The sequence below is a fragment of the Panthera pardus genome, unplaced genomic scaffold, assembly GCF_024362965.1.
Source record: "Panthera pardus isolate Hobbes unplaced genomic scaffold, ASM2436296v1 HiC_scaffold_18, whole genome shotgun sequence".
NCBI classification, from domain to species: domain Eukaryota; kingdom Metazoa; phylum Chordata; class Mammalia; order Carnivora; family Felidae; genus Panthera; species Panthera pardus.
In genome coordinates this window covers 15,350,490-15,360,778 of record NW_026526743.1, presented here as the reverse complement: position 1 = coordinate 15,360,778, position 10,289 = coordinate 15,350,490, and the positions used below count along the sequence as shown (strand labels likewise).

The following is a 10,289-nucleotide window of genomic DNA, read 5'->3' as shown; positions in this document are numbered from 1 at the left end:
TTGCTTTAAATACGCCCCCGCCCACTGCCTCCTTGCACACAGCCTCCCCTCTGCTGTCCTGACCGCTGCTCCCTTGGGGCCTGTTCAATAAACTTCCGTCGCCTTTGTTCTGCCTCAGGTGAATCCTTTCACCTCCATGCCACTGGCTTCCACGTGATCCTCACCCACGTTTGGGGACCCCCATCTGATCGAGAGACAACCCATTGAGACACCACACGTATATATTTTATTTTATTTACTTTAGAGAGAGCGCACAAGCAGGGGCGAGGGCAGAGGGAGAGACAGAGAACATCTCAAGCAGGCTCCGTGCTCAGCACCGAGGCTCGATCCCATGACCCTAGATATGACCTGAGCAGAAACCAAGTGTCTGACGCTCAACCGACTGAGTCACCCATATTTTTATATTTTAACGTAATAAAAAAGATGTTAAGGAGACGCAAACCCCCCACCCCACCCCCACCCTCCAAAACCCCTCATGAAATACCACCAGTCAGGTTCATGGTCATTTTCCCCTTTCCATGCTAGAACTCTTCCCTCTGAATGTCACAGAAGAGACTCGCCTTCTGTGGTGGACACCCACCCTGCAGTCACTCCCGCAGGGACCCTTTCCTCCCCAGCACAGACACCGCCACCGACTCCCCTGCTGGGGCTGGGTTCCCAAGGTCCAGCCGCCCCTCTCCCCTCACCCCCACCCTAGGTCCTGAGGACCACCCCCTTCGGAGCGCCCTCCTCACTCACTCCCTCTGACACGACAGCAGCGGGAAGAGCGTCCCCTCCCCTCGGCCCGGCTGCTATCCTGCCCCATCCCTCCCCCCACCAAGAGGCAGCACCTGTCCCCCCACCTGATGGCCCAATCCCTCAGCCAAGGAAGGAAAGCAAAGGGAAGGGAGGGGAGGGGAGGGGAGGTGAAGGGAGGGAGGGGAGGAAAGAAGGAAAGGTGGAAAGAACAGGTCACTGGACTCCCACCTCAGGCGTGGAAACGGACCCCTTATTACTTGGAAATGATCCCTTATTACTTGGAAGAACTGAGTGGACGATGGGAAACACTTCAAATTTAATACATGGTCGGGGTGGGGGGGGCACCTGGCTGGCTCAGTCCCTTAAGCACTCAACTCTAGATTTCGGCTTAGGTCAGGATCTCAAGGTTCATGGGTTCCAGCCCCACCCCCAGCTCCTCCCGACAGTGCTTGGGATCCTCTGTGTTCCTCTTTCTCTCCATGCCTCCCTCTCTCTTCCTCCATCTCTCAAAATAAATAAACTTCAAAGCAAAAAACACGGTAAATCCCACATGCGGCTGAAAATACGTAAGAGAGTTTAACGAACTCAGTTTATCAATGGAAGCAAGCATGACAGAAAATGCTTCCCTCCGCGGTGATGGGGTTGGGGAAATGTATTCTATCCAGAAATAGAAGTGTAAGTTTCCAGTGGATTCACTGCTTAAGAAAGAGTCAGATTTGAGCAGTGTCTTTCTCCTCCTTGGAAGGTTCACTTACAAACCCAAAGCAGCCCCGCGGGGCGCCTGGCTGGCTCCGTGAAGCTTGGGACCCCGGATCTCTGGGTGGGGAGTTCCAGCCCCACGCCGGGCGTGGAGATCACCTCAAAACCAAAATCTTTCCACAAAACAAAACAAAACCAAAGCGGCCCCCGCACTGATGTTCACCGTGTACAAAACCGGCCCAAAGTCCCCAACACGCTGACCCTGGCAGAGAGCCTGGGGGTTTCAATGCCCACAAGCACGGTGGGTACACGGGGTTACTTTTCAGTCACCAGAGTTGTTCCCTGCAGGAGGACGAAGGTCCGCCGACTCAGCCTGCTGGCCACCCCTCTCCACTCCCGGGACACATGACACGGTGGCCACGGGCCGCCCAGACTGGCAGCGCTGTCCCGGGCAGGGTGGGCGGAGGGGGGCTGGCTGTCTCTGGGGCTCGGGGAAACTCGGTGGGGGTGGGGGTTGCTCAGGTCCGGACGGTTCTCGAATCCCACCCTCATCCTGTTACAACCTGAGCGTCTTCGGAATGCGAGGCATCACTCAGGAAAAAGCACGAGGACTGAGACACAGGCACGGTCACGACTCACTGGGAATGGAAACAGTGCTCCTGAAAGTATTATTCCAGAACCGATGCAGAGATGATCCACACCAGAGAATGGGGCTCCGGCACGTGCGTGCACGTGCCTGGCTTCTGAGAAACGAGCCCGCCATCAACTGATAACAGATCGACTGCTGACACTTGGGCCCACAGCGAAGTCACAGTCGAGTTTGGACTTGCAGGTTGGTGGCTTGTGAAGACACATCCAGCCCCAGAGAAGACATCAGGGGAAGGACGAGTCGTTGGGCCCCAAAAGCACGTGGAGAGCAAGGCAGCCAAGGGGGACACCCCGAACCTGAGATCCGGGACAGGTGGAGCCCACGATTCGATTCGGGGACGCCGGCTCCCGGGTGTGGGTGCCCCGGCTTTGGGCCCCCTGTCCTCTCTACCAGAAGTCCTGGTGACCAGCCCTGCCCCCACCTGGGCCCCGGCCCAGCCCCGGGCTGCTTCCCTGCTGTGGGACCTTGGCTGCGAGGGTGCCCCACTCTCTGCCTCCCTCTTCTCCTCTGAACACTGGGGTGCTTGCAGCCACCCCCACCCGCCTCGCAGCTGTCCGGCCTCCCTGTGTGAGGTCCTGGCCCCCAAACTGCGCCGCCCGCTGCCACCCCCAGGGTGTCTCACGTGGTGTGGGGATGGAGAGAGTCTGGGAGGCCTGGGGGACAGTCGGGTGGCAGATCAGGTTCTGAGTCTGGTTGTCTCCACCCAGAGTTTCCATTCTGGTCTCTGCCCCAGGCCTCTTCCCCCTGGAGGGTTTGGGGGGGGGGGCAGGAGTGGAGGCTGGGAGGGGGTGGCGGGGGTGGACAGGAGGCCTGCTGGGCTGCTGGGAGGGGGTTCTGCTCAGGGTGGCTGCCCCACCCTGCCTCTTCCTTACCTTCCAGAACCTTCTTTCAGCATTCTCCCTCTGACCCCACCCTTCCCATCCTGGATTCTTCTTCTGGAATCTTGGACTACGGAATCTTGGGCTGTGGGCCTGAGTGGAGGATCCCACGTCGCTGCTCCTGGGTCAGGGCGCGGCTGGGTCCCAGGACGGCCCCCCTCTGCCTCCCCTGACCCGAACCTGGCTGGGAGAGCGGCAGCCATTCTGGGAGGAGGAAGGAGACATGGCGTTGAGGAAGAGAAGCAGACAGGGCCACCCGGGAGGGAGGGAGAGTCCGAGCCAGAGGGCCAGGGAGAGACACCAGGGCATTCCCAGGGACAGAAGAAACAAGGCAGAACCCGCCAGAGTTGAAGAAGGGCAGAGACACTCACCCAGGGATCGCCCGGCCGTGCGCCTTCGGGCAAATGGCCTCCCGTGTCTGAGCCTCTGTTTCCTGGTCTGTGAAGTGGGGGTGAGTGATCCCCTTCCCCGCTCGGCTAGCGGTGAGCGCCCGGGAAGGACCTGTGTGCGCCAGGCGCCCAGGGCCTCAGACCAGGCGCTGGTGTCACTCCTTATTCGTCTTTCAGGCGCACTTGAGGAGCCCAGACCGTGTACCAGCCGCTGCTCTAGGCCCCGGGAGACGCGGCTCATCAGGCACACGTCCTGCCCCCCGGAGCCACGCGGGCACAGTGTTGTCCTTGCCGGGGTCACCGTCACGCGAGGGAGCGTGAGCTGGAATTTCGGGGGACGCGTCCGCACCCAAGGCGCAGGTCCCAGCCTGGGAGAGAGGGGCCCCCGCTTCCAGCCCCGGGTGGGCCTCTCGGGGCCCCAGATGTCCAAGATAAAATGGGAAAAGACCCTTTCCTCTGTGCCAAGCGGCAGGGACATAGCTCGGGTTGGATGGTGGCCCCCTGGGGGCCCTCTGTCCTTGGCAGTTGGTCCTTAACTGTCTTCAGGATTCTTAGCTCAACGGAGGGGGCGGGCGGTGGACTGGGAACCCTCAGTGAGTGGAGGGAAGTCCCGGGCCCAGCAAGAAGGCGCTGGGCCGCCGGGTGGCCCCAGGGCCAGGGTCTGTGCCAGGTGTGGGCGGTGGGTGTGGAAATGGCTGGGGGTGAGTCAGCGGGGGCTGCCACGCCCTGCTTCTGCTTCTATTTAAGGTCCCAGCAGCCATACCCACCACCACGCCTGTCGCCCCAGCGTCCCAGCCATGGCGGGAAGCTCTGTGAGTGCCTTCGGGGGGCGTCGGGGCCCGGGGGGCTTGGACCCAAGGCGGCACCGGACTCGGGGAGGGGCTGGGCCTGGCTGAGGTGTCCCGCCGGGAAGGACAAAGTGGGTGCCAGGGTGTGCTACCAAGGGTCTGGGCTGTGGCTCCCGGGTGGACCCGACCCATCCCCATGCTCCCATCTGCCTCTCTGGATTCTCCCTTTCTCCGTTGATCCCTCGTGGTTGGCTCTCCCGCTCTTTGTCTGGCTCTGGCTCTCTCTCCTTGGTCTCTGGGCCTTTTCTTCTCACGGATTCTGCCGATCTGGGTCCCGGATGCTTTCTGCCTGGGGCCGACCCACGTGTGTCTCTCGTCCGCGCCCCTGGTTCCCTCGGACTCCGGACTCCCCGCCGCTGAACCTGCAGAACGTGCCCCACAAGATGTCGCTGCCGGAGGGCATCCGGGTGGGCACCGTGATGAGGATTCGCGGCGTCGTCCCGGAAAAGGCCGGCAGGTGAGACCCCAGGCCCCAGAGGTAAGGCTGGGAGGTGTCCAGGCTCAGCTGGCTCAGACTTCTTGCAGCCCAGACACGAGGGCACCAGAGCCACCTTGGCCCACAGGGTCTTAGACTCCCCGGGCCATCGCTGACCTTCTGGAATCTGAAGTCTTCGCTTACTTGTCCCGTGACTGTGTAGCTGGGGTCCCTACGTCTCCCTAGGGATCCGGGGCTTCCAGAGCCATCCCAGGGCTCCCATCTAGAGTCCTATGGCTCCCAGTCTGAATGCCAGAACCCTGGAAAGAAGTCTTGCGATCTGGAGGTGCCCTGGGCACCTGGGAGGCCGAAGCGGTCGGTCGTAGGACTTCCGGGTCTGGGAAGGGCAGGCTTCCTGGGAATCTGCGGTGCCTGCAAAGGTGCGGGCCCGTGGTGCTGTGCCCAGCCCTCTGGCAACGGGGATGCCCTAGGAACAGAGAGCACCCTGGCCGTCAGCATCGTGACTCCACGGCAAACGTTAGAGGCTTTGGAAATGAGGGGCACCCGGGGCCATAGCATAGTGACCCTCGCTAGGTGCACGCGGGTTCAGGGTCCCTGGAGCTTTTGGACGCCCTGGAGGGTGGGTCCCTGGCCACCGGCCCACAACCCTTCCCCCTGTGGCGTGGGACCTTCTCCGGTGCCTATGAATTGGCACGGCCTGGCGGTGGGGAGTCCTGTACATTGGTCCCTGATCTTGGTAGGGTGCTTCTTGGCCTGTGACCTTTATCCTCTCCTCCCTCCCCCCACTACCAGGTTCTATGTGAACCTGCTGTGCGGCGAGGGGCCGGGCGGGGAGGCTGCCCTCCATTTCAACCCGCGGCTGGACGAGTCCACGGTGGTCTTCAACAGCCTGGAGCAGGGCACCTGGGGCCGGGAGGAGCGCGGCTCAGGCATTCCCTTCCAGCATGGGCAGCCCTTCGACGTGCTCCTCATCGCCACCGAAGAAGGGTTCAAGGTGAGTCCCTGCCACCCACAGGCGCGGGGGCCCAGACCCCCGCCCCGCCTGCAGTCCAGGCAAGCCAGGAAGGCTCTTGGTGGAGGTGGGGGGCAAAGGCCCGGCCAAGGCGGGGCCCACGTCCGGTCCGTCCCTCTTCTTCCCCTGGCGCAAGCCCACGTGTGCCCGAAGGCAAGGGTGTGGCCGTGGCAGGGACCGGGCGGCAAGGGCCCAGCGCCCGGAGGGTGGGTGGCCCCTAGCGGGAAGCGGGGCCCTGGTGTCCCGGAGCAGGGGCCCCGATGGCTGGGCGACTGGGCCGGGACGCGCGTGTCCGCGGGGAGTGGTCGCTGCACAGCGTCCAGCGCCCAGGCCCTTCCCCACGTTCAGTGCGAGCGGCCGGAGGGAGGCCGTGGACGCCGCCGGCGGGGCCGTAACAGCCACCGCCTTAAGCGCGCGTCCGCGCCAGACAGGTGGCCCAGGTGAGGACCACGACAAGAGGTACGGCCATCGGGGCGCCTCTCGGCCCCGGGGACTCGGGGCCCCGGCCCCTGACGCCCCGCCCCCCTCGGCCCCGCAGGCGGTGGTCGGCGACTCGGAGTACCACCACTTCCGCTACCGGATCCCGCCGGCGCGCGTGCGCCTCCTGGAGGTGGGCGGGGACCTGCAGCTGCAGTCGGTGAAGATCTTCTGAGCCTCCGGGCGGGCGGCGGGGTCGGGGGTCGGGGGTCCGGGGTCCCGGGTCCCGGGCGCGGGAGGGCAAATAAAGTTTCAGCCCGCGTGTGTGCGCCCCGTCTGTGCCCGGGTGTCCTTCGTCTGGACGCGGAGAGCAGGTTCAGAGCGGGGAAGACCCTGACGAAGGGTCACAGCGATGCGGCGGCCGGGGCGGGAGTGGGGCCCCGCGGCCTCGGAGGGCAATGTGTGGCCGGGACGCCTCCGGAGGGTCGCGATCGGGTGGGGGTGGGCGTTGGCTGGTGTCCAGCGGCGCTTTGCGGGACGGCCCCGCCCGACCCGGCGGTCGTGCGGTGGGGACAGCTGATGGGGGTTTGGAGCGGGCTCAAGCTGACCTCGGTGCCCCCTCTGCGGAACATCGGAGCTCCGAGCCGCTGCGTCTGCAAACGGGCGAACGAGTCCCCGCACGTCTGGTCCCTGAGACCCCGAAATGGTGGGGACGGTGCCTGGGCCTGTGCGGGCTCCGCGCGCCGCTGCCCTCCTCGTCTCACCTGTATCCCCGCTCTCCCGCCTGGGGTGCGGGGAGCGGGCCTGGGCGGGGTGGGCGGGGCAGCGGATGGGGCGTCGCCGGCCTCCCAGCTGTGGCGGAGTGGGGACAGGCTCCCGCCCGTGTCCCCGGGGCAGACGCGCACTGAACCGGCACCTCCCGGAGGAGCTGCGTGGGGACGAGTGGGGGGAGGGGTTGCGCGGTGGGGAGGCTGGGGGACACCGCGACCAGTCCTCTGGGTCTCTGCGCGCTCACGAGCCCCCTTCCCACCTTTCTTTCTACCTGTGCCCCTGGCCCTGCCCGAGCGACAACCAGGGAGTCGGGGTAGTGGGCGCTCACACGCAGACGCCCAGTCACCCCCCACCCGCAGTGGTGCATTTCTGGTCTTGGGCTGAGTCGCCACCCTGCAGGACCCGTCTCTGCAGGACCCCGCCGTGTGGTAGCCTAGCTCCAGCGTCGCATGATAGGCTAGGATCCAGAGCCCGGGACAATCCCCACCCACGCCCCAGGCGGGCTGTCCCACGCTTGGAGCCCGCCCCAGAGGTGACAGACCTCCCTTTCCCTGGGCCGCTGTGGGCTTTGCAGTCCTCACAAGCAGAGGACCGTTCCTGACCTGACAGGAAGCAGAGCGTAGGGTCTGAGCCTTTTCAGGACCCATTTTCTGCCCCTGAGATCCTTCCGGGGAAACCACCCTCCCCATACCGAGCCCTTGAGACCGTCTCTCTGGGTGGGATGGTGTAAGGAAGGGTCCCCTCTTGCAGTGGTGGACCCGAGAAAGTCTGAATTCCCCTCGTTCCCCAGGGCTCATTGTTGAATGACTTAGCATTCATTTTTATTCGCCAATGTCAAGTACTTGTAATTAACAAAAGTGTTTCTAGAGATAACACATGGGTAGGGTGTAAATTTCCACAGATAGCAGTGGAGAGAAATTGTAGTTATTGGCACAACTGGCAAAGGTGGTCCGAGCGGTGCCTCAGTGGCTCAGGTAGTTAAGTGTCTGACTTGGGCTCAGGTCATGATCTCCCAGTTCAGGGAGTTCAATTCTTCCCCACCCTCCTCAAGCTCTGTCCTGACTGCTCAGAGCCTGGAGCTTGCAGCCCACTTCGGATTCTGTGTCTCCCTCTCTGTCTGGCCGTCCCTGGTTCGTGCTCTATCTCTCAAAAATAAATAAACATTAAAAAAAAAAAAAAAAAAGGGTGGTCGGGGTCCCCGGATTAGATGGTAGTGATCTATCCCTGTTAATTTCTTGATTTTCACCTTTGCCTTAGAGTGGACAATCAGGAGAATGTTCTTGTTTGTGGAAAACACACAATAGAGTATTTGAAGGTGATCAGGAAACATGTTGTCAACATACTCTGGAATGGGTGGTAGGAAAAAAAATTATTTTAATTCTGTATGCCAGACAGAAAAGAGTCTACTCCATTTTTTTTTAAGTTTATTTATTTTGAGAGAGACAGAGAGAGACAGAAACAGAGAGAGCAGGAGTGGGGGAGGAGCAGAGAGAGGGGAAGAATCCCAAGCAGGATCCTGGCTGTCAGCATGGAGCCCCAGGTGGGGGGTGGGGGGTGGGGGGGTGGGGGGTGGGGCTGGAACTCCCAAACCCTGAGATTTTTTTTTTTTAATTTTTTTTAACGTTTATTTATTTTTGAGACAGAGAGAGACAGAACATGAACGGGGGAGGGGCAGAGAGAGAGGGAGACACAGAATCGGAAGCAGGCTCCAGGCTCTGAGCCACCAGCCCAGAGCCCGACGCGGGGCTCGAACTCACGGACCGCGAGATCGTGACCTGAGCCGAAGTCGGCCGCCCAACCGACTGAGCCATCCAGGCACCCCCCAAACCCTGAGATCTTGACCTGAACTGAGATCAAGAGTTGGAGGCTTGGGGCACCTGGGTGGCTCGGTTGGTTGAGTGTTCAACTTCGGCTCAGGTCATGATCTCAGAGTCCTTGAGTTCAAGCCCAGCGTCAGGCACAGCTCAGAGCCTGGAGCCTGCTTCTGATTCTGTGTCTCCCTCTCTCTGCTCCTCCCCTGCTCATGCTATGTCTCTGTTTCTAAAAAATAAGCAAGCATTAAAAAAATAATAAAATAATCTTAATAAATAAATAAACTTGTAAAAAGATATATAAGAATCTCTGCTTCAGTGGGTGGTTTTAAGGATTGAAAGAATGGTTAGCCCAGTGACTAACACGTAGTAAGGATTCAAAAAAATGTTAACTATTGATTTCTTCTTTTTTTAGCGATTTTTATTTTTATTTTTTAACATTTATTTATTTTTGAGAGACAGAGCAAGAGTGGGGGAGGGGGAGAGAGAGAGGAGACACAGAATCCGAAGCAGGCTCCAGGCCCCGCGCTGTCAGCACAGACCCCAACACAGGACTTGAACCCATGAACGGTGAGATCATGACCTGAGCCGAAGTCAGACACTCAACCGACTTGAGCCACCCAGGCGCCCCATTAAGATTTTATTTTTAAGTCATGTCTACACCCAACATGGGGTTCAAACTCATGACCTCGAGATCAAGAGTCACACTCTATGGAATGAGCCCACCAGGCGACCCAGCTCTTGATTTCTTCTTTGACACATGGGTCATCTGGAAGGGTGTTTTTATTTAATGTTTATTATTTTTGTGAGATAGAGAGTGAGCAGGGAGGAGCAGAGAGAGAGGGGGACAGAGGATCCAAATAGGGCTCTGTGCTGACAACAGAGAGCCTGATGTGGGGGCTCAAACTCATGAACTGTGAGGTCATGACTCGAGCTGAAGTCGGACGCTCGACCAACTGAGCCACCCAGGCGCCCCTAGAAGGGTGTTTAATTTCTACATACTTGGAGATTTCCTAAATTTCTCTTTATGGTTGGCTTCCAACATAATTCCGTTAAGGTCAGAGAACATACTTTCTATGATTTCAATTTGCATACATTTATTACGACTTATGGCCTTATTTTATGGTCTTCTCTGGAGAATTTCCAAGCGTGCTTGAAAATAGTGTGTGTGTGTGTCCTGCTTTTGGTAAGCGGAGTGTTAGCTGTTAGGTAAAGTGATTGATAGTGTCTCAATCCTTACTAATTTCTGTCTGGTTGTTCTATCAGTTGCTAAAAGAGGGTTACTACAACTTAATAGCTGTTCAATAGTCTATTTGTCATGCATTTTGAGATCTCTTGTAAATATACGTTTTTACTTGATATGTATACATATATATATGATATATTTACTATACATGTACGTGTGTGTGTGTGTGTGTGTGTGTGTGTGTGTGTATCTGATGGATTGTCCCTTTTATCACTACAAAATGTCCCTCTTTGTCTCTAGTACAATTTCTTTTACATCTATTGTGTCTGAGAGTAATTCTGTCCTTCTTACTCTCTCATGGTTACTCTTGGCATGATATATCTTTTCTCTTCCATTTATATTCAACTTACTGGTGTCTTAGATCTAAAGTGTGTCTTTTCTTTTAATCTTTTTTA

The 10,289-nt window shown here is 58.9% G+C and overlaps 1 protein-coding gene and 1 long non-coding RNA gene across 3 annotated transcripts in view; both read left to right on the top strand.

The window, feature by feature from the left end:
* LOC128778030 (uncharacterized) overlaps positions 1-10,289 on the top strand; it is a 250,161-nt gene that overhangs the window by 21,970 nt on the left and 217,902 nt on the right. The window lies entirely within an intron of this gene.
* On the top strand, positions 4,136-6,403 carry LOC128778029 (galectin-7-like). Of its 2 annotated transcripts, XM_053905988.1 has the most exons (4): positions 4,136-4,165; positions 4,570-4,658; positions 5,430-5,631; positions 6,188-6,403. In XM_053905988.1, the coding sequence occupies exons 1-4, from the start codon at positions 4,151-4,153 to the stop codon at positions 6,299-6,301; spliced, it is 420 nt and encodes a 139-aa protein (XP_053761963.1). In that variant the 5' UTR covers positions 4,136-4,150; the 3' UTR covers positions 6,302-6,403. The 2 variants fall into 2 exon arrangements, with proteins under 2 accessions (XP_053761963.1, XP_053761962.1); XM_053905987.1 differs by lacking the exon at positions 4,136-4,165 and having other exon boundaries at positions 4,272-4,658.

Coding starts and splice junctions, on each gene's coding strand:
- LOC128778029 (XM_053905987.1), top strand. CDS start 4,480: ATGCTTTCTGCCTGGGGCCGACCCACGTGTGTCTCTCGTCCGCGCCCC. Junction 4,659..5,429: donor GTCCCGGAAAAGGCCGGCAG/GTGAGACCCCAG, acceptor CCCCACTACCAG/GTTCTATGTGAACCTGCTGT. Junction 5,632..6,187: donor CCACCGAAGAAGGGTTCAAG/GTGAGTCCCTGC, acceptor TCGGCCCCGCAG/GCGGTGGTCGGCGACTCGGA.